Source organism: Schistocerca nitens, chromosome 8 (assembly GCF_023898315.1).
Source record: "Schistocerca nitens isolate TAMUIC-IGC-003100 chromosome 8, iqSchNite1.1, whole genome shotgun sequence".
In the NCBI taxonomy this organism is placed as follows: Eukaryota; Metazoa; Arthropoda; class Insecta; order Orthoptera; family Acrididae; genus Schistocerca; species Schistocerca nitens.
Genome location: NC_064621.1, coordinates 347,398,261 through 347,422,606, shown reverse-complemented (window position 1 = coordinate 347,422,606; position 24,346 = coordinate 347,398,261). Strand labels below are relative to the sequence as shown.

At 38.6% G+C, this 24,346-nt stretch overlaps 1 protein-coding gene across 1 annotated transcript in view; it reads left to right on the top strand.

Moving 5' to 3' along the window:
- LOC126199097 (actin-related protein 10) overlaps positions 1-23,389 on the top strand; it is a 51,961-nt gene extending 28,572 nt beyond the window's left edge. Inside the window, exons 5-8 of the mRNA XM_049935847.1 lie at positions 3,528-3,604; positions 5,527-5,729; positions 11,534-11,735; positions 23,147-23,389. Of these exons, the coding sequence (XP_049791804.1) occupies positions 3,528-3,604; positions 5,527-5,729; positions 11,534-11,735; positions 23,147-23,280 (616 nt within the window). The 3' untranslated portion in view covers positions 23,281-23,389. The remainder of the gene's footprint in view (positions 1-3,527; positions 3,605-5,526; positions 5,730-11,533; positions 11,736-23,146) is intronic.
- The last annotated feature ends 957 nt before the right edge of the window (positions 23,390-24,346 follow it).

Below are 24,346 nucleotides of genomic sequence, written 5' to 3'. Positions count from 1 at the left end.
GGGATCCTCACAAAAACAAAATATTAAGAACTGCATGTTGTTAGAATATTAATAAAAATGTGTTATACTTAATATCAATGTAGGATAAACTGGTCCATGGCTGTTATTATATATTAATAATGTGACACACTTTTCTCATTACATTTCTTTTATTTTTTCCTGCTGCAAGATATAGTAACAAGCACGACACCTCATGCATCAACTTTTGCAAATTCCAGTCTAAACTGTACCATATTAACGATACTGAGCTCATAAAATTCTGCCAATCAAATACTGCCACAAAGTTACATGTGTGTGAGCTGCTTACAAAAATTTTAATGATGCATAGGAATATTTCATTGTAAACAAATTCAAATATAACTAATTAGGTTAATTTACAAATAATTATTAACTTTTTGTAGTGTTTGAGTTATTAAACCTCAATTGTAATGTTTTAAAATACAGCAATTCATAAATACAATTTATAAATATCAAAAAATAACCATTAAAATTCATAAGGGTTTATCAGTTGCAAAATACTTATTTGTATTGGTAATTTTACATGTAAAACATTCCAAAATTATTATTACTACAAGTATTTTATGTCATTCTTTACATTTCTGTATAAACAATTTCAGAAATAACTTTTTCATTATTCCTATAAAGTTTATTTGAAAGCTATTGAAACGGTGAGTTCCTTTTAATAACGTACAACTATTAACAAAATGTTCAATGTTATAAGTACTAGAATTGTCACAAAATAAATATAAATCACACAGAAGACACTGAATATAGTTCAGCAAGGTAAAATGAAGCATCTTTTGTTGGTAAATTAATGAAAGTGTAAAAAACAAATACACATGGTATCAGGCTTTTCGCTAATAGGAAATCATGTTCTACAGTACTACTTAACACTGACAGTTACGTTACGTCATATATATGCCTTGGCTCATTATATATCACAAAGTACAGAGATTAGCATGGATGCAAGAATACTGCACGTGAAACTTGTATTAAAATCTTTGTCCTCTTGAAATGTAAAATTTGTGTAAAAACTCTACCTTTTAAATAACTGTGAACTATGACCAGCAGGCATGGAACATGTGGTATTTGTCATTATTTGTATTGTTTCAGATAGTTCTCACAGAAGTAAACTTAGTCTTTATGTATGATGCTTGATACAGATATTCTTTATGAAGACAGAGAAATGCTGCATGTGGCAGGCACTGTTCCTTATGCCATTGTTCGGTCCTCTCTGACCCTTCTCATAACCAGGTCATGTGGCACACATTTCCCCATCTGTCCTTTGTATTTTAGGTGTGCCACAATTTCCCTGTATCATTTCAGGTGGACACAAGGTAATTTATCAAACAATATCTCAATCAGATTATTTCCTCAACCTTCTCCAGCTGGACTTGGCACTCTGTCTTGGTAGGGTGTGAAACTCTAAACCTACCTTCCTTTCTTCATATCCCAGCAAGAAGGACTTTTCATTACTGGATGTTTGTAATGGAGTATGCGTTAGTTTCTCAGAATATGATTAACTGTGCAAGCAAGTTTTAAGAGTATGGGATAAACAATCTTCAGAATCATGCCTACATTACATTTGCATCATAGTTCTTGAGATACATAACAAACTATGAACTACAAAGTTCTGAAAAATTTATAAAATTATTTAATTTGATAAATAAAAATCTACTCACCAACCAGCGGCAGAACAAACAAATAAGACGATTGTAATTAGCAAGTTTTCAGAGCCAGTGGCTCCTTCTTCAGGCAGAAGGGTTGAAGGGGAAGGAAGAGGTGTGGAGGAGGACTGAAGAGGTCTAGGAAAAGGGTATAGATTTCGACAAAGTCGCCAAGAACTGTGGGTCAGGGGAGACTTACCATATGGGGTGAGAAGGAAAGACTGATTGTTAGCGATTGCATCGGATTAGATTTGAAAACTTGAGAGATTAAAAATGGAAGACAGAGATTACAGACAGAGATTACTGCTTAAACATCATGCATGAGTTAATAAGAAGAGTGAAAAGCTAAGTGCATTGTACGTAACAGAGGTTGGGGGAGGGGGGGGGGGGGTTGTCAGTGAAAAACAGACGGCAAAGACAATGAAAGATTTAGAAAACTAAAATGGAGCATAGGAAAGAGTAGTTACAGTGAAGAAATGCTGAGATGGAAGAAATTAATGTAGATTAAGGCCAGGTGGGTGGCGAGAACCAGGGACATGTTGTAGGGCTAGTTCCCACCTGCGGAGTTCAGAGAAACTCGTATCTGAGGGAAGAATCCAGATGGCATGTGTGGTGAAACGGGCACCAAGGTCACAAATGTCACGTTGTAGAGCATGCTCTGGAACAGGATATTGTGAGTTGACAGTATACAGCCTCTGCGTGTGCCCATTCATCGTAATTGATAATTTGGTGGTAGTTATGCCCGTCTAGAAGGCTGAACAGTGATTGTAAGTATGTTGCCACTGGCAAATCAGTAATTTCAATTTTTACAACTCTGAGGAGTATGTTTACACTGTAGTGTTGAGTTTGTGTGTGTTATGGATGAAGGGAAACAGTGAAACCCAGTACCAGCATGTAGTCTACTCCTGAAGAAGGGAGAGAGAGGGGGCAAATGGGGGAGGGTAAAAGAAGAAGAGGAAGTTGAATGGAGGGAGGGAGGGAGGAAAACAAACAGACAGAGAGAGAGAGAGAGAGAGAGAGACTGACTGACTGACTGACTGACTGACTGACCGACTCTATCACTCTGTATGCCCACATGGGACGGGAGGGAGCAGGGAAGAGTGGTGGGAGAAAGCGGTACATGATCGACATGGAGCAGGTGTTTTTTGGACAGAAGTGAGAAGGGAAAAAGCAAGATAAGACTGTGGGAACAGGTTAGCAGAGGTTTACGCTAAAGGTCTTTGAGAGCACAGAATGTATTTAAGAGACAGTTCCCATGTGCACTGTGCAGAGAAACTTGTGCTGGAAGGGGGTATCCAAATGGCCTGCAAAATCAAGCAGCTGTTGATGTCATCACATTGTCAGTGGAACTTCTATGCTTTGTTTTCACTGAAAATCAAGTCCTGCACTGTTGGCAACAAATCTCTGATTATTTTCTTAGTTCTGCCTGTACAAGATGTGATAAATTAATTTCAGATTACTCAATTAAAGGAAAGGAAAAAACAGTTAACTACCAACTTGTAATTTACAGTCCAATAAACACGGTTAATGGGATCAATAGTTTCCTAATGATGTGCCTTACTCTCTGAAAACTTTGATGCTGTCTTAATAAATATTTTTATTTCTGTCTCATTTTAGGATTAAGTAATTGCATCTTGTTTGCAGTAATGGATTTTGATGTTGTTTGTCGCAGAACATGTTGGAAAGATTAAGTGGGATCTGTTTATATGATAAACACTGGAAAATATAAGAACACTAGTTTTTTGTTGTTTGCCATGTCATTTAAATGATACACATTTTGATTAGAGATCACAAGATTTTCTTTCTTATTTAATGTGCATTACTTCAGTTTAGAAGTAATGTATTACTTTTTGTTTTCAGGCGCATCAGAGAGCAACTTGCAGCAAGTGAAGGTAGCCCCTGTGACCTGAGCAGTGAGCAAATTGAAGACATTAAGGGTTGGTAATCTGATAACTGTTTGGTTTCTATCGAGTATACCACATTAATTAGTTAATCAGTACAGCTAGTTTCAATCTATTCTGCAGCAACAAAGCTTAATTTTTGTTTAAAAATGTTACAGACATGGTACTTACAGGGATTTTTCCTTTTCCTAGGCAGTCTTGTAGATGTTTCTTTTTAAATGCCTATTTTTGTTCATAAACAGTTGCTTTGTCTACAGCTGTGATTGAGTGGTCACCGTGCCTGACTGTCTCATGGTCAATCCTTGACGATAGATGGTAAAACCATGTTTTGACACCAGCAATTTGAACTGCCAGAACCAAAAACGATAAAGAATTAGTTGACAGTGCTCTCCAGTATTTAGTATCAAGCACCTAGGTTAGATAGTATGCTTTGTTTGTGATATAATTTCTATTGAAGTAGTCACTATTCACTAACATTTAATTAACATGATGTGATTCAGCAGCATACTGCCACCATTGTGTGCATTACAGGTACATGTGCATTACAGGAACCTGACTTGTGATGAGATTCCTTTACTGGATGTGCTAGTGTGATAATGTATTGAAATATAACTCTGTACAGAAAGATACATAAGTGGATTTTATGTTTTAAATTGTTCCCTTCATATATTTACTCATACTTTTGCTGGAAGCTGGTTGTCACACAGAGCACAGTAACAGTCACTTCACAACTTAACACTTTCACATCCATGTGTTTGTTTCATTCCAGAGAGTCTTTGCTAATAAGATAAACTGCTTTCAGTTGCTAAGATAGTCTGTGCAATGAAGATGAAACCTTTGTATATAGATGTAGTGATGTAATGGCACATATTAAATGATATAACCATTTTTTTAATACTAAAATAAGAATTTGATAGTACAGAAATTTTAAAAGAGATTTTTCTTTTACTTTCTAGCTAAGCATTCAGCAGCCTGTCACAGTGTACTGTGCCACGAGTGAAGATGTCTAATTCTTCATACAATTTCATTTGGTGTCCCTTGTCCATTTTATGTAAAATTCAAAGATCATTCATGATATCATGGTATGGGTGGCCAGGGTTCTTTATGTGGGTGATTATTGATGATCTAGTATAATTATTTGTATGGTGAGTTAGTATAATTGTTTGCATGGTAGACATTTGTTTATTGGTTGTATCTGTTTTGGAAGTCTCTCCTAATTTTACCTACATAGAATGGCTTTGTATGTATGACGTACTACTTTGTAAATGCCTGATGGTGTTTATCTATCTGTTTGTTTACATTGTGTCCATGTGTGTTGCAGTTTGTTTTGTGTTGTGAAAGCAAAGTTAATGTTGTGTGATCTGAAAATGTTTGCTATTCTGTGGAATAGTTTGCCTAACTGTGTGTGTTTGACACACTCAGTCTCTCCTATAAGCTGCAAGAGAGAACACTCGGTGTATCGATAATTGCAACTGACAATTTTAATGGTCATTCTTGAAATACATTTACTTCAGTACTGGTAGCTGATTAACGCTAGACTTATTTGCATCTTTAAAAAATTATTGTGGGTTGAACATAATCAGTTCAATGAGAAACTGTGGCCTGAGTGTAAGACCACTGCTACATGCAATTGCTCTAGTCTCATGAACTCACTTTGAAATCATAAAAGGTGACAACAGAAATACTTCTCTTTTAATTCAAAGGCTGATAGTGTTTCACTACTATGTAGGCATGACAGCAGGGCTCTATTTTTGGTTCTGACAGTCACAAATTACTGAAACTTGAATTAACAGATAAGATTAAATGCTTCAATTATGTGTCTTTAAGGCATGCCAGTATTGGACCAGGATTGTCAAAAGTTTAAGTTACGTATAGTGCATTGCTTATTTATAAAAGTGCATTTTTGTACATTCCATTGTTGCATTAAAATTTTTTGATCACAGTACTATCTCTTTCAGTTAGAACTTGCTTCGTGACAACACTGGAACGCTCTCAAAAGCTAAGTGAAGTAACACCATCTCCTTCCGTGGACTACCCAGTGGCATGTGGACGCCATATTACAGTTCCTGGCAACTTGCGTGAAACTGCTTTTGAAGTTTTGTTTGAAGAGGATGGTGACCAGTTGTCTCTGTCCAATCTCATATTGGATGCTATACTGGAGGTCATTGTTCCCTTTAGCTTGAATTTTCACATCCTATAATTTCACATTAATACTATTCTTGTCAGCAATTTCCAATCATTTATCTGTAATACTTCTATTAAACTAATGTTTAATGTGAAACAACTCTTTTCTGGCAGTGTGTTACTTGAGATACTGAAAAACCTTGGTGCGTATCTGAAATGACATGAAAACTGAATTGGACTAAGGAGTCATTCAGTCACAGTTAACACACACAAATTTATAGTTATTTCCTATCTGCAGCTTCTATGTGACAGATACAACAGTTTGTTTAACAGAACCTATTTAATTTGAATTTATATGGCAAAAGTCCCCCCCCCCCTCCCCCCCCCCCCCCCCCCCATGAACCATGGACCTTGCCGTTGGTGGGGAGGCTTGCGTGCCTCAGCGATACAGATAGCCGTACCGTAGGTACAACCACAATGGAGGGGTATCTGTTGAGAGGCCAGACAAATGTGTGGTTCCTGAAGAGGGGCAGCAGCCTTTTCAGTAGTTGCAAGGGCAACAGTCTGGATGATTGACTGATCTGGCCTTGTAACAATAACCAAAACGGCCTTGCTGTGCTGGTACTGCGAACGGCTGAAAGCAAGGGGAAACTACGGCCGTAATTTTTCCCGAGGGCATGCAGCTTTACTGTATGATTAAATGATGATGGCGTCCTCTTGGGTAAAATATTCCGGAGGTAAAATAGTCCCCCATTCGGATCTCCGGGCGGGGACTACTCAAGAGGATGTCGTTATCAGGAGAAAGAAAACTGGCGTTCTACAGATCGGAGCGTGGAATGTCAGATCCCTTAATCGGGCAGATAGGTTAGAAAATTTAAAAAGGGAAATGGATAGGTTAAAGTTAGATATAGTGGGAATTAGCGAAGTTCGGTGGTAGGAGGAACAAGACTTCTGGTCAGGTGACTACAGGGTGATAAACACAAAATCAAATAGGGGTAATGCAGGAGTAGGTTTAATAATGAATAGGAAAATAGGAATGCAGGTAAGCTACTACAAACAGCATAGTGAATGCATTATTGTGACCAAGATAGATACGAAGCCCACACCTACTACAGTAGTACAAGTTTATATGCCAACTAGCTCTGCAGGTGACGAAGAAATTGAAGAAATGTATGATGAAATAAAAGAAATTATTCGGATAGTGAAGGGAGACGAAAATTTAATAGTCATGTGGAACTGGAATTGGAGTGTAGGAAAAGGGAGAGAAGGAAACATAGTAGGTGAATATGGATTGGGGCTAAGAAATGAAAGAGGAAGCCGCCTGGTAGAATTTTGCACAGAGCACAACTTAATCATAGCTAACACTTGGTTTAAGAATCATGAAAGAAGGTTGTATACATGGAAGAACCGTGGAGATACTAAAAGGTATCAGATAGATTATATAATGGTAAGACGGAGATTTAGGAACCAGGTTTTAAATTGTAAGACATTTCCAGGGGCAGATGTGGACTCTGACCACAATGTATTGGTTATGACCTGTAGATTAAAACTGAAGAAACTGCAAAAAGGTGGGAATTTAAGGAGATGGGACCTGGATAAACTGAAAGAACCAGAGGTTGTACAGAGTTTCAGGGAGAGCGTAAGGGAACAATTGACAGGAATGGGGGAAAGAAATACAGTAGAAGAAGAATGGGTAGCTTTGAGGGATGAAATAGTGAAGGCAGCAGAGGATCAAATAGGTAAAAAGACGAGGGCTAGTAGAAATCCTTGGGTAACAGAAGAAATATTGAATTTAATTGATGAAAGGAGAAAATATAGAAACGCAGTAAATGAAGCAGGCAAAAAGGAATACAAACATCTCAAAAATGAGATCAACAGGAAGTGCAAAATGGCTAAGCAGGGATGGCTAGAGGACAAATGTAAGGATGTAGAGGCTTATCTCACTAGGGGTAAGATAAATACTGCCTACAGGAAAATTAGAGAGACCTTTGGAGATAAGAGAACCACTTGTATGAACATCAAGAGCTCAGATGGAAACCCAGTTCTAAGCAAAGAAGGGAAAGCAGAAAGGTGGAAGGAGTATATAGAGGGTCTATACAAGGGCGATGTACTTGAGGACAATATTATGGAAATGGAAGAGGATGTAGATGAAGATGAAATGGGAGATAAGATACTGCATGAAGAGTTTGACAGAGCACTGAAAGACCTGAGTCGAAACAAGGCCCCCGGAGTAGACCACATTCCATTGGAACAACTGACGGCCTTGGGAGAGCCAGTCGTGACAAAACTCTACCATCTGGTGAGCAAGATGTATGAAACAGGCAAAATACCCTGAGACTTCAAGAAGAATATAATAATTCCAATCCCAAAGAAAGCAGGTGTTGACAAATGTGAAAATTACCAAACAATCAGTTTAATAAGCCACAGCTGCAAAATACTAACATGAATTCTTTACAGACGAATGGAAAAACTAGTAGAAGCGGACCTCGGGGAAGATCAGTTTGGATTCCGTAGAAATACTGGAACACGTGAGGCAATACTGACCTTACGACTTATTTTAGAAGAAAGATTAAGGAAAGGCAAACCTATGTTTCTAGCATTTGTATACTTAGAGAAAGCTTTTGACAATGTTGACTGGAATACTCTCTTTCAAATTCTAAAGGTGGCAGATGTAAAATACAGGGAGCGAAAGGCTATTTACAATTTGTACAGAAACCAGATGGCAGTTATAAGAGTTGATGGACATGAAAGGAAAGCAGTGGTTGGGAAGGGAGTAAGACAGGGTTGTAGCCTCTCCCCGATGTTATTCAATCTGTATATTGAGCAAGCAGTAAAGGAAACAAAAGAAAAATTCGGAGTAGGTATGAAAATCCATGGAGAAGAAATAAGAACTTTGAGGTTCGCCGATGACATTGTAATTCTGTCAGACACAGCAAAGGACTTGGAAGAGCAGTTGAATGGAATGGACAGTGTCTTGAAAGTAGGATATAAGATGAACATCAACAAAAGCAAAATGAGGATAATGGAATGTAGTCGAATTAAGTCGGGTGATGCTGAGGGAATTAGAGTAGGAAATGAGACACTTAAAGTAGTAAAGGAGTTTTGCTATTTGGGGAGCAAAATAACTGATGATGGTCGAAGTATAGAGGATATCAAATGTAGACTGTCAATGGCAAGGAAAGCGTTTCTGACGAAGAGAAATTTGTTTACATCGAGTATAGATTTAAGTGTCAGGAAGTCGTTTCTGAAAGTATTTGTATGGAGTGTAGCCATGTATGGAAGTGAAACATGGACGATAAATAGTTTGGACAAGAAGATAATAGAAGCTTTCGAAATGTGGTGCTACAGAAGAATGCTGAAGATTAGATGGGTATATCACATAACTAATGCGGAGGTATTAAATAGGATTGGGGAGAAGAGAAGTTTGTGGCACAACTTGACCAGAAGAAGGGATCGGTTGGTAGGACATGTTCTGAGGCATCAAGGGATCACCAATTTAGTATTGGAGGGCAGCGTGGAGGGTAAAAATCGTAGAGGGAGACCAAGAGATGAATACACTAAGCAGATTCAGAAGGATGTATGTTGTAGTAGGTACTGGGAGATGAAGAAGCTTGCACAGGATAGAGTAGCATGGAGAGCTGCATCAAACCAGTCTCAGGACTGAAGACCACAACAACAACAATGGCAAAAGTTGTGATGGTAGTTCAAGAATAAAGTTAAAGACATATACTGTCTGAGCCTTAAGTGAAGAAAGTATCCTCATGACATTACAAAGGACACATTCAGAAAAATCCATCTTGAAATGGCATTTGTATTGCAATGGATCATATGATTCCCAAATGAATTCAGATCACATGCAGAGAAACTAAAGCTTCTGCAGTAGTGAAGGCTTTTGTGAATGTATATAAAAGAGAAATATATGAAACTTTGGAAGCTCTTTGTTGAGAGAGACAGTGCCATTTTAGATTTAAACAAATCTGGGTGTGGCAAACTTCGATGTTCTAACATAAAGTTCAGGTACATGTCTAGCCTAGAGAGGCACAGACTGTTTTTAAGCTTAGCTTAGTAAAGAGGCTGCATGTATAAAATTTTACTTTAAAGAAGCCTATTATTCTTTTTCTGTTGAGCATAATCTCCTTCATAATTTATACTGATGAGTTAATGTTTGGAGTCAGTGTTGTCTGCTTCATAGTTTTTTTCTGGCATTGTTTTTAAGATATACTTTCCTAAAAGATTTATGGTCTCCGATGCTGTCCTGAAACGACTAAAAGATATGTAATTGACAAAAGAATTTTCTCAAGTGCTTTCATTATCTGTAATCACCCTCATATTTTGCAAATGTGCCCACCTGACACAGTTTAACTGTACATACAGGACACTTTTTACATCCCCCCCCCCCCCCCCCCAAGCAGCATAAGAAAATAGTATTCTGTTTGGTGTGAACATTTTGAAGTTTACCACTATTCCATATTCACTGAATGGCAACGGCCTTGCCACAGTGGATACACCGGTTCCCGTGAAATCACCGAAGTTAAGCGCTGTCGGGTGTGGCCGGCACTTGGATGGGTGACGATCCAGCCGCCATGCGCTGTTGCCATTTTTTGGGGTGCACTCAGCCTCGAGATGCCAATTGAGGAGCTACTCGACCGAATAATAGCGGCTCTGGTCAAAGAAAACCATCATAACGACCGGGAGAGCGGTGTGCTGACCACACGCCCCTCCTATCCGAATCCTCAACTGAGGATGACACGGCGGTCGGATGGTCCCAATGGGCCACTTGTGGCTTGAAGACGGAGTGCTGTGCTGTGTGCTGTGCTATATTCACTGAATACACAAACAGTGAACAATAAATACAGAATCACACAGTCTAAAAGTTGTCCAGATCTGAGGTGGTTGTTGCCACCCCAAGGCAGCCGACGTAATATGCAGGTCATACAGAGCACAAAGCAAGAATTGCAGTTTCCGATGGAGTGCCTGCTTATATCGGGCAGGTTGGCCACAGGATCCTGCCAAGGTGACATGGCGATTGCTTCAAGGGTGTGGCTCCTTTCTGCCATTCGTCTTATGGGGATCACTCACAGCCCGCAATGCCATTGGCAGTGCAGGCCGCAAGTATGGATTGATTTTGGACTGTTGTGATAACTCCTCCTCACTGTCGTGTGTTGGTTATGTCAGCAAGCACATGGGATTGAATGGAAAGGAGCAAGCTAATAGGACAGTAAGGGAAGGCTCTAAAAAAATGTGAGAATGAGCTACGGGAGGTACAAAGTAACAAACTGCAGACATTCAACCAGCAGTCATGTGTTGGTAGACAGTCCTTCAGTCATGCAGACTTAAAGAAGTGATTTTAATATATTGAAGACACGTGACCTCCTTTGGCAGGATCATGGGGCATCTTTCTTTTATCATTTTATTTTTTGTTATGATGAGAGGCCAGTGTCTGACCTTAATGGAGAGCTGGCCTCAACAATTAGGAACATGTGAAAAGGTTGTAAAAGTGGATGGGAGGAGGCATTATGATGTGGTAAATGAATGATTAGTTGTCAGCAATAAGAATATATTTGTGTGTGTGTGTGTGTGTGTGTGTGAGAGAGAGAGAGAGAGAGAGAGAGAGAGAGAGAGAGAGAGAGAGTGAGTGAGCATTTTCTGTTATTAGGATATCACTATTTGATTGCCATAACTACCCAATCACCAGTGAAATATCTGTATCATTACAAAGACAACTGAAAAATAGTATGTCTTTTAATTTAATTAGTTGTAAGATGACTGCTGAAAAAGCATCTAATTTTGCTGTGAAATACTATGAATAATTCATTACAATAATTGTTCAATTTTAAACAGTGTGCAACAGATGCTCGTCGGCCGCTAGCAGAAAATATCTTCATTGTTGGTGGGACAGCAATGGTACCTGGCCTCCGTGCCAGGTTACGGGATGAAATGAGACAGCTTTTGGGTTTGGAGCGTTATGCCAGTAAGCTTTCATTGCCAAATCTGAAATTTCACAGAGCCCCTGCCAAAGAAAATTATGCTGCATGGCTTGGAGGTGAGTCTCTTGCAATAAAGTTTTTAGTTATCAAGTAGTAAGTAAAAATTATAACTTTGCAACTGAATTAACTGTAAGTAATGTAATCAATTTCTCTGCAAAGGTTGCCAAATTTTAGACATAACTGGTTATCATTAAACATCATGTTGAATTAACTATCGCCGGCCGGGGTGGCCGAGCGGTTCTAGGCGCTACAGTCTGGAACCGCGTGACCGCTATGTCGCAGGTTCGAATCCTGCCTCGGTCATGGATGTGTGTGATGTCCTTGGTTAGTTAGGTTTAAGTAGTTGTAAGTGCTAGGGGACTGATGACCACAGCAGTTAAGTCCCATAGTGCTCAGAGCCATTTGAACCATTTGAATCAACTATCAAAAGCTTTATATGCAATGAATAATCGTAATTCCTTTTTCAAAATCTAAGAATAACAGGGCATCTGCACTTACTACTATTATGGTGATCAATGACAGACTTTGGTCTGTGACTATGTTCTGCATGCATAAAGAAAATGTGACTGTTGATGAGTTCTGAAACAAGATCTTTGTATTCATTACGTTATAATAGAAACTGTTTCTTAATTGTGATTTGTCTGTAAAACAGTTTTGTTCACAATATAACAATCCAGACAAGAAGAGGACATATGGCAATATCAATTGACAATTTATTTCTAAATCATCTGTTTTTCATAATAATAAATGCTTTTTGTTACTATAAGATCAAATGGCAGCAATAAAGCATCCCCATCATTTAGGTTCATCTAAGAAAGAAACATACAGTTTTACTTATGCGTAAGTGCTAATCCAGTTACACCATTCAGAGAAAATTTATGAGATGAACAATGGGAAGTAGTTTATCAAGGACATGTGATCAATGAGGAATTTGATTTTTTTTTTCTTAGATGTAAAGTATTACAAGAAGATAAGTGAGAAATTTTATATTCACTCTTAAATATGAAATACTACAAAAAGATAGATGAGAAATTTTATATTCTTTTGTAAATATAAAGTATTACAAAAAGGTTCATTTGATTTCACGTGACTATATCTTCCACATTAATGAACATAGAAACTTCGGGTCAATTTTGGCTTTCGTATAGAAGTTCAAAGTTTTTATTTCCAAAAGATCCCTCTGATTTTACAAGAGTACATCTTTTGCATGTGTGTACATACCTTTCTGTACTTTTTACAATTACTTTTAGGATCATAGTTTTCATTTGCTTCTCATAAATGTTCATTATGCCTGTCAGCAGATGTAGGACAAGCATTCAGATGATAATCATACTCGTATCATACACTTGCAAGCATATCTGGTGTTGGCATTTACTGCTGTTGCTTTGTGGCATTACAGTTCATCCCAAGTTTTTATAAGGGGAGGCTTATAGTCTTTTGCAACACCCCTGCCCCCCCCCCCCCCCATTCCTCTTGAAAACCATGGTGTGAGATCAGGCAACATCTGAGGCCAATGGTGCAATACAAAATTCATACACATCTTACACTTTAGTGAGTTCAGTGCCACACTGCCAACACATAGTTGTAACTGATTTGCACCTTTTGAAACAAGGAGTGTAAAAGACATTTTGTTGCTATGTTACTGCAATCTTCGCTCAACACACATAGTGAGTGAGTCAGCTAGCTGCACGAAGGAGAGCTGTAAAAGCAGTCACATGAACTGGCAACTTACATTGGGGGCTAAGGTAAACTTTTAGTTTCAATGCATAAATAAAGATTTAAACCGCATTTTATCTTCAGTGATGCAGAAGATATAATCGTGAGAAGTTTGATGAACTCTTTTTAAAGACCCTTAACTTTCTTACAAAATAATAATCCAGTTTTCTGTTACAATGGGTCAGGAATGATAAGAGCAGAAGCTGAAGGAAAGGGTGATTAACACCATGGACAAAAGCAGCTTGTCCCCGAAATTCTTTACTGTGGCTTCAAAGTGGAAAAACCCGTGCTTTAAGTCCAAAAAAATTCAAGAACAAAGTAAAGTTATTGGAATAAATTTGACAAGGTGAATGCTGTTTAATTTACTGATGATATTAGCAGTGAGACAGATGTTAACAGACTCAAAGCATTGGCTTCTAAATTCAGTGAATTCTTTCTAACAGTAACTGAAAACATAGGGATTAAAACTGATCCACTGAAAAAGACTGTTAAGATTCATATGGTAAGGGAAGTTCTGTCAGAATTTAAATAATTTGGGAGTAAAGGAGACAACTCATCAAATAGTAATAGCATTTAGTCACTGACATACACTCAAAAAAGAATGCTGTATCCACAGTCCATTAGACCTGCTTTCATACACCATACACCACCACCACCACCACCACCACCACCAAGCATCAGTTTTGCTAAATCATCTGTTATGGAGATCACAAAAATTACTAGGCTGCTGGAAAGTGATAGGCTATGATTGTATTTTAAAGTACTAAAATCTTGTGGTGACTTGGTGGCATCCCTATTGAGTTGTTATAGTATCCTGTTAATGAGTCAATGTGTATTTTCGTGAATGCTGAAGTATGTAGCAGTATCACTGATTTATAAAAGTGGAGATTAGCAAGTGACCTATAATTATAGACTCATATCCCTCCTTCTCTTGTTCTCGTATTCGTTTTAGAAGAAAACATTGAACCATATTTCAGCAGGAGCTCAGTCTGGCTTCTTTGAAGGCTTTTTCACTGAGAATACAATATGTGATCTTGTGATCTCAGTTTTGGTACAAATAAATGAGAGAAATTACATGTTTGGATTTTTTTTTTTTAATTTAGCCAAGGACTTTTATTGAATAGTTGATAAAATTCTATGAGGGGAACTAAAATGGTATGTCATTAAAGGCAGTCCCCTTGCATGGATAGCCATATTAACAATAAAAAACAGAGATGTTACATTAATGTGACAGGGATATGCATAAAATGGCATCCCGCAAGGTTCTATATTTAGCCCCTTCCTGTTCTTGGCCTACATATGTAATTTATAGGGAACATGAAAGGACTTTTCAAAAGCTGTGAGACTTAATGGTGACACTAGTATACTAATAATGAGCTCAAACACATCAGTATCAGACAGAGCCAGAAGAGTAAGAAAATGGTCCTACAACTGATCCACAACAAACAGTTTAATCCGTGGTCTAATACTCATACTGTGTAGTTCCAAATAACTCAAGATGACTTACACACTGGGTGAGGCCCCGTGTGTGAAGTTCATAGGCATCCAGATGGATAATAGGTGGTATTGGTGGATGGGTAAGGTAAACAAGAAACTCAGTCCTGCCTGCTTTGCACTTAAGAATCTCTGTCATTGTGTTGACCCACACATGGGAGTATTGGTGTGCTTTGCTTATGTTTACTGAATTCTGTTCTATAAAATAGTCGTCTGGGACACTGCAGTTAAGGTCAAGAAAGTCTTTATTCTACAGAATTGTGCAGTAAAAATATTGTGTGAAGTTGGCAACTGACCATTTTGGAGAAACATCTTCAGGGACCTAGGGAATCTTATACTTACATGCTAATACACATACTTTCTGGTGGTATTTATGGTTAATAACAAAAGTTAATATGGGGTAAGCTGTGCATTTCACAGCTGAAGTACTAGAAGTAAAAATGATTTCTCTTTAGACTATGCATCTTCATCTAGATTCCAGAATGGAGTACAGAATCATTTAACAGTTTACTAACAGACATCAGGCAAGACACTTAAAATTCTCAGATATTAAAAAATCAACTAAAAGAATGTCTCATTAACCACTCCACAATTTATTAGAAAATTTGAACTTAGGGTTGTAATGACTTTGCTAGTACATAGACAGCTGACTGTGGTCTGTGTCAAGTTATATAAATGCCTTTCATAAAAATTTCTTGGTTCGCTTGCCATTGTCAAATTTGTACACAATCCCAAGCTTTCAGTGATATCTGCCACCATCTTTTTTGGGGACTAAAATGGACTGTCATGAAGTGGCAAGGTTCCCTCTTTTATACCACCAGAATGGCGTCCATTTGGCTGGATTATGTCTTGATGGCAGGTACAGGGGTTGGCGCACTCTACATCCACAGATTTTGCTTGTGCTCTCTATCTAGCTTTGCTTGCAGTGCCATACATCAGATCAGGTGGTGGATTGTGTGAAGTTTTCCCCTGTGTTTTTTCCCTGTCAAGTGCATTCTTGCCGACATTGCTAAGTGAATAGCCATTGTCTCTATTGAAGTTGTATTCACAAAGTCTGATTTCAACAGCTTTTCTGATCACAGAGTGCCAATAGTTCGGAGTGTGAGCCATTATTCTCATTTGATAAAACAAGATCTTGTGATTACTTAACAGGCTGTGCTGTGTCACCGCTGATTTATCAAAATGCCTGTATTTAAAGTGACGGTGGTGCTCAATGCAACAATCAGCTGCTCTCTGTATAGACTGGCCCATTTAACTCTTTCCACACTCACGAGGAACGTTATAAATTTCTGGCACTGTCAGGACAAGATTATCTTCTACGGGTCACAACATTTCTTTAATTTTTCTGGGTGGCCGGAATTTGGTCTGATTCCTTGACTGTCCAGGGCTCTACCTATCGTGCTACTTGTTGCGCCGCAGAATGGAAGCTATACTAGGTGTTGGTCCTCTTGTTGTCATGGAGGCAACATTTATGAATAAAGACACATCTTTGTTTTATCAACAGCATTGATCTGATTTTATTCCTTCTGAATATAGCCTTCAGATGCTTAATCTTAGAACTGAGGTGGTCCATGTACCCCGAGAATGGCATCCAGTTAGCTGGATTATGTGACAATGGTGCTTACAGTGGTGACGCACCCTACGTCCATAGATTTTGCTTGCACTCACACTCTTAGCTTTGCTTGCAGCATCACCTGTCACATCAGGTAGTGACTTGTGGGAAGTTTTCCTCTGTATTTTTTCCCTCTCAAATGCATTCTTCCATGCATTGCAAAGTGCATAGCCATTGTCTCAAAGCTGTTTTCACAAAGTCTGATATCAACAGCTTCTCTGATCACAGAATGCCAACCATTTGATGCATGAGCCATTACTCTCATTTGATCAAACAAGATCTTGTTATTACTTAACAAGCTGTGCTCTGCCACTGCTGATTTATCCAAATGCTTGTATCATAAGGAATGTTATAAATTCCTAGTACTCTCAGGTCAAAATTATCTTCGGGTTGCAACATTTCTTTAAGTTTTCTTGGTGGCCAGAAGACTGGTCTGATTCCTTTACTATTTAGGACTACCTATTTTGCTGTTGTTGCACCCCGGAATGGTAGCCACAACGTTGATCTAATGTCATGGACAGAACACCCGTTCCTTCTGAATATCGTCTTCAGATACTTAATCTCAGAACTGAGGTGGTCAATGACCAAAATAGTTTTGGCTCTGTGTACTAAGGTGTTCAGCATAGCTCCCTTCTCAGCAGGACGGTGAAAGCTGCACCCATTGAGATACAGATCCGTATGCGTCTGTTTTCTGTACACAGAATGGCTGAATCACCTGTCTGATTTCCAATTGACCAACACATCTAAGAAAGGTAACTTCCCAGCCTTGTCCATCTCTATTGTAAATCTTATGTGGGGATGTATATCATTCAAATGATCAACAAACTGCTTCAGCACCTCACTGCCATGCGGCCAGATAAGAAATGTATCATCAACGTATCTGAGGCAGTAAGAGTGATGGAAGAGAGCACTGTTCAATGTTCGTTCTTCAAAATCTTCCATGGAAAAGTTAGCTATGGCTGGTGAAAATGGCAAACCCATTGCTGTTCCATTACTCATTTCATAATAATTTCCACCATACAAGAAGTACGTGGTTGTCAAAGTATGGTAAAATACTTTTGAAATTTCTGGGGAGAAACGAGTGCCGAACAGTTTTAATGTGTATTCTACTGGTACCTTGGTAAACAGGAGACCACGTCCAGGCTAACCAAGATTTCATTCAGGCCAATCTTCATCTGCTTTAAGGTATTGACAAACATTTGTGAGTTTTTAATGTGATGTCTGCAGCCATCTTGCTTCTTCAGATACACTGATGATACATTTTTAATCTGGCCGCATGTCAGTTAGGTGCTGAAGCAGTTTGTTAATCATTTGAATGGTACACATCCCAACATAAGATTTACAGTAGAGGTGGAGAAGGATGGGAAGTTACCTTTGATGATGATATTTGGTTTGTGGGGCGTTCAACTGTGCGGTCATCAGCGCCTGTACAAAGTCTCAATTTTTATACAGTCCAAATTTTACATAATCCCATCTAGCCACTGTCATGGATGATGATGGTGGTGGTGGTGGTGGTGGTGGTGGTGGTGGTAACAACACAAACATCCAGTCCCCAAGCAGAGAAAATCCCCAACCCAGCTGGGAATTGAACCCGAGACCTCATGATCCAGAGGCAGCAATGCTAGCCAGTAGAAGTTACCTTTCTTAGATGTGTTGATCAAATGGAAATCAGACAGATGATTCAGCCATTCTGTGTACAGAAAACCGACACATACGAATCTGTATCTCAATGGGCACAGCTTTCACCATTCAGCTCAGAAGGGAGCTATGCTGAACACCTTGTTATACAGAGCCAGAACTATTTTGGACATGGACCACCTCGGTTCTGAGATTAAGTATCTGAAGACAATATTCAGAAGGAACGGGTGTTCTGCCCATGACATTAGATTAACATTGTGGCTACTATTCCGGGGTGCAACAACAGCAAAATAGGTAGTCCTAAATAGTAAAGGAATCAGACCAGTCTTCTGGCCACCAAGAAAACTTAAAGAAATGTTGCAACCCGAAGATAATTTTGACCTGAGAGTACTAGGAATTTATAACATTCCTTATGATACAAGCATTTGGATAAATCAGCAGTGGCAGAGCACAGCTTGTTAAGTAATAACAAGATCTTGTTTGCTCAAATGAGAGTAATGGCTCATGCATCAAATGGTTGGCATTCTGTGATCAGAGAAGCTGTTGATATCAGACTGTGTGAAAACAGCTTTGAGACAATGGCTATGCACTTTGCAATGCATGGAAGAATGCATTTGAGAGGGAAAAAATACAGAGGAAAACTTCCCACAAGTCCCTGCCTGATGTGACAGGTGATGCTGCAAGCAAAGCTAAGAGTGTGAGTGCAAGCAAAATCTATGGATGTAGGGTGCGCCACCACTGTAAGCACCATTGTCACATAATCCAGCCAACTGGATGCCATTCTCGGGGTACAAAAGAGGGAACCTTGCCAGCTCACGACAGTAAGTTTTAGTCCCTGATGAAAATTATGGTGGATATCATCAAAAGCTTAGAATTTTGTCCGAATTTGACACAGCCAGTGAAGCGAGAAATTTTTATGCAAAGACTCCTGCAAAAAAATTTTGCAGTGACATTAATGTGTTGTTTGAAGTATTAGATAGAAACAGCAGCTGAGTTGTATGGGAGAAGAGTCAGTAACTAGAAGTAATTCCCACAATTTCCAGTACTTGCACATAATCTCTAGTTTTAATTTGTTGCTAGTATAGTTTACAGAAGTAGCGTGCAGTTACGCACCTGCCTGTTAATATAATTTGACTCAGAACGATGGCATTTACAGAACGTGTGAATGAAGGAACACACACACACACACACACACACACGAATGAATACACAGTTCTTGATCCTACATCAGTAGTATGTACCACAGTAGTTAACTAGCAAATTAACTGTTAGGCATCATCATTGGGGCCATGAAAAATTGTGACTCCTGTGATAGCCTACCGCAGTCAAACACTGAATATAATTAAACTTGCTGAAGGATTTGACAGCTAATGTCTGCTTTTGTTTGTTCAAAACAAAGCGTTTTGCGGAAGATTAGAGATTACAGAAGAAATAAACACTATAAAATAATGTGACCAGAACATCTTAACACCAAGAACAATTAATATGTAACATGGAAACCATTATTGCATTATAGGTAATACCGTATTTACTCGAATCTAAGCCGCACTTTTTTTCCGGTTTTTGTAATCCAAAAAACCGCCTGCGGCTTAGAATCGAGTGCAAAGTAAGCGGAAGTTCTGAAATATGTTGGTAGGTGCCGCCACAACTAACTTCTGCCGTTGAATATATGTAGCGCTACACAGGCATGCTTTACAGGCACAAAGATAAATACTGGCGCCAAAACCTTTGTGTCAGTAAATAAATTAAAAAAAAAAAGGTGGAAGACGAGCTTTTTTCTCCGCCCCGAATTTCGACCACTGCATTTTCATACATTATCCAACGAAGTAAATACAAAATCCGTATTGTTCTTCTTCGAATGTAGCAGCTTTTCAATGTACTACGAAAATCCGACTGGCAAGACCGTTTGCGATGTTTGTCAGTATGGCCAATTCTACGTTCTGATTTTTTTTCTACCTGTAAGAAGAGATGGTTGCTAATGGGAACTTTTGTGAATTCTGAATCACATGCAGTATTCTCTTCACCATAAGAATAATACGAATATAAACATTTTGCCATGTATTCTTTCGTGTTTGCTGCTATCTCATTTAAATCCTGTCTGCCTAATAAACTACGAAACTAGAGTGAGACAACACAAACGCGGAAGTATACACATATGTCATGTTCATATTCGTATTATTCTTATGCCTAATAGTGATACAGTCAGAAATGAAGCACGGCAATTGACTAGATTTTTAAATCTAAGATGACTCTAATTTCTGTGCAGAAAATAATGTACTAAAGAGGCGTCTGCAAAGATTTTCAAACGGAGAAAAATTTTCGCTAAACTCTCGTTCAGAACATCATCTATCATACGCAGTTTATTATTTGGTTCTTGTTGATCATTATCCAAGAAAGCAGCAGTGTAAATAACAACAAATAGCAGTCTCTTGCCATTGTTTCGCTACTGAGACAATTACTCTCTCTCTCTCTCTCTCTCTCTCTCTCTCTCTCTCTCTCTCTTTTTTTTTTTTTTTTTGTAAGCGGCGGTAGCACGCACAAAAGCAAACCAGGTCGTGAACATTCATTATCGGAATGCGACAAACAATGCATGACACAATACAGTAACGCATTTTCAGCTTAGAGTGACGAAAACACCTATAACAAAGAGAACGGCAATTATCAGATCTGGAAAAAATAAGCAATCAATTCAAACCAGACGAAGCACGTGAAAAACGAAGGGGTACCCGCATAAATAAGGACGGAGCGCCTGACGCATAGCAATGGCTACCTGTTAAAGCTTAACTGCTAAGCTTACGGCTCGAACCAAACTACTGTAGCTGTATCGTCATTCATTCGACCTGAATTCTGTCTCATATTACAATGGACCAACTTTGTTTCGATTTGGAGGTGCGGCCTAAAACTTTTCTCTCCCCTTGAATTTCGAGTCTCAAATTTCAGCTGCGGCTTAGATTCGGGAAATTATTTTTTCCTTTATTTCGAGTCTCATTTTTCAGGTGCGGCTTAGATTCGAGTGCGGCTTAGATTCGAGTAAATACAGTACTCCAAATAATTATATAGCATCACAAGTCATAGCAAGTTTATTTATGGAGTATTTTTAGGAAAATGCCCCGAACTGCCGTGCTCCGTCTCACATCTTTGTTTCTACATCACTGTTGTGATTGTAATCCATTGCTGTAGGCCTATAATCTTCAGACAATGTAGTACTGAACATGCTGTGAAAGTGAAGACTGACTGAACATTGGCATTCTTGAATGTTGCACATGACAGTTTTAGTTATCCCAGTATGCACCCTCAGATGAATCATTAAGCTTTTACAGGTGGCACAGCAACTGAGCTGTGCTCAACTGTGCACGCACTGCCTCTGTGTGAACGTAAGGCGCTAAGTGAGACATTTATGTTTCAAGCAACATTGTATCTAAACGTGGGTGAATTTAAGGATGTGATAGGGTGGCAAAATGGACAATATTGTTTGGCCACACTCATTGCCATAAGGTGTGTGAAGCTGCTGGAATGGTTGCAGGGAACTGTTCAACGTGTCTACACGGTGTTGTAACACGTGTGGCCGTGAAACATAATATGACAATTGTGGTTGGAAAAAGATTGTGACTGAGAGGGACCAGGGACACATTTCACAGCTTGTGAATTAAAGTCATTTCCAAGCTCAACAGCAACTGCATGCAATGAACATTTGGAGCTAGTTGCCTCTCGAGAGGCCATTGCTCACACAGGCACATAACAACCACTACATCAGAGTTCACCAGGCTGGAAGAATATGTAGTTTGTTTCCTGAAGACTTTCCCACCGTATTACATCTCAGTTGGCCTGCAAAATCATTGGGCTTGGACTCCATAGAGAATCTGTGGAACATGGTGGAACAGCAGGTAAAATGCCGGCATCGGCAGTCCCACAACTTTGGTGGAATTGCATGATCAAAACCTCAGTGAATGGCTTAAACTGGATGTGACATACTTGCACAACCTTGTGGGCTCGATTCCTTGCCAAATCATTATGCTTGTGATTATGTCTAGGGGTGACTAATTTTTTGTCCGATGACCTCATATATAAAAGAAGATATGGACATCAAAATTATTTTACTCGTGCCAATGTTAATCACGATTTCAAAACTTCACTACACGAACGTAATGTAAGTCACTTACTGTGTCCAATAGTATGGAAGATTAGAGTTTAGCATTACGTCAAGAGTGAGATCATCAGAGATAAAAACATAAGGTCAAACTGGATAAAGATGAATGTGAATCTGCAGCCATAACACCAGCAGTGCCTTATTTGGTTGTCCTGAAGTACCTAAAAAAATCATGCATCCAAAGAAAGTAATTGTAAGGCATCTGTTGGGGTTTGTGAACTTGAAAATGAGCATACTGTTATTTTGACACTGAAATATTGTGACACTTACTCTTCACTGTTGTGAGTCTATTGTAAAAGAAGAAAGATGCAGATGTGTGCTAAAAGGCAGAATTTATTGTGTTCATAATTGAGATGAGCTTTGTACCCAAGGTATTTAAACAATTTGGCAAATAAATGGGGACATGGCGTCATATCATTTTAATCTTGTAGAAACATTGGCTCAAGTGGCTTGGGGCATGCCATTTCCTCATTACTGTGTACCATTGTATCCCTTCCGGATTTGTAACTTCTGTAAAATGATTTAAAGTTCAACACTTCCTGTACAGGAGTTGCTCTACGGTGTCCCTGACAATCAACTTTCTGCCCATGTTCCAAAGAGGAGAATATTAATACCAAGAATCTAGTATGTAAAGTGTAGAGACGACTTATATAAGCAAGCATGCCAAATACGGTAGTCAGCATTATTGTGATGATATACATATCAGGTTCTTGTGGCCTTATTTTATGTGTAATATAATACCAAGCTATTTCTTATAGTTTTGAAGCTTTTAAGCTCAGATGTCATTCAGCTTTTTCCCAGTTGTTAGGTTGGTATTAATGGTACTGTAAGATATCGAAATAAATAATTTTTTATTCCAGGTGCAATATTTGGTGCAACAGACTCCTTGGTGTCACGGTCCCTGACGAAGGAGTCCTACATGAAGACCAACTGTGTTCCTGACTGGGCTAATTTATACTACAACAGGCCTTCATCAGAGCAGATGTGCCTCTAAAAACAAATGTTCATCTACTATTTTGGCTGTGTCCTAACTTTTAATTCATGTAGCTACTATACATAATTTAATTTGAATAACAGAGTAATACATCGTCAATTATTTGAAATTATGATTAATACAATCTTACTGCAAAACATATTCTTTCCTAAGGCCCTGAAGTGAAGTCACATAATTAAAAAGTGACAAATTCATCAACCAAGTTGTATAATTATTTTGAATTTTTTGAAGCTCATAAATCCATTGACCTAATTTGATTTTTTGAATTTTTTCTACTCATGTTTTTATTTTTCTGTGGTACAGCACCAACAACATTGCTCGTGATCTCAGTACCTGCATTGGTCACAAGATAATCTTTAACTCTTGATGTTAGTTATGGCCATTGTGCCTTCATGTTGGGATGACAGTGTATTATTGGCATTAATCAAAAGATGCAGCATGTAAAATTTTGCAGTTCTACTAGTAGATATATCCTTTCTTCCCAACTTCACAGAAGCTCTCCTTGGCTACCATGGCATGGTGCTAATAGATTAGGCTCATAAGGGGCAAATCATCACTAGGGCGTACTAATGAAATCCATTGACAAGGCTGTGGCAGGCTGTCAAGTGCAAGCATTATGGAGAAAATTGTACAAACAGATGTTTTTGTTTCAAGGCGATGCTCTACATCATTCTGCACAGGACACACATATGCCACTTTGGGCTTTCAGATTTTGCCTTTCTTATTCTCCTGACATGACACCTAGTTATTTCTTCGTCTTTCCTCTCATGATTAAACCATTGCATGGCAGGCATTTCTAGGATGACAAGAAGGTGATTTTAGTGATGGAACGTTTCCTCAACAGCCAAAATCCAAGCTTCAACAATTAAGGTATCTGTCATGACATACATTGCGTGAAAAAAATGTCACATTGAAGGATAAATACATAGAGGAATAAAACCATGACTGAATTTCAAGGTTGCAGCTAGATTTTTCAAAGTGATGATTAAAACTTTGACTACCCCTTGTATACCCAAGATCCCTGAAACAAACAACTGTGCATGGTAGTTGGAAGAAAGTATAGGTC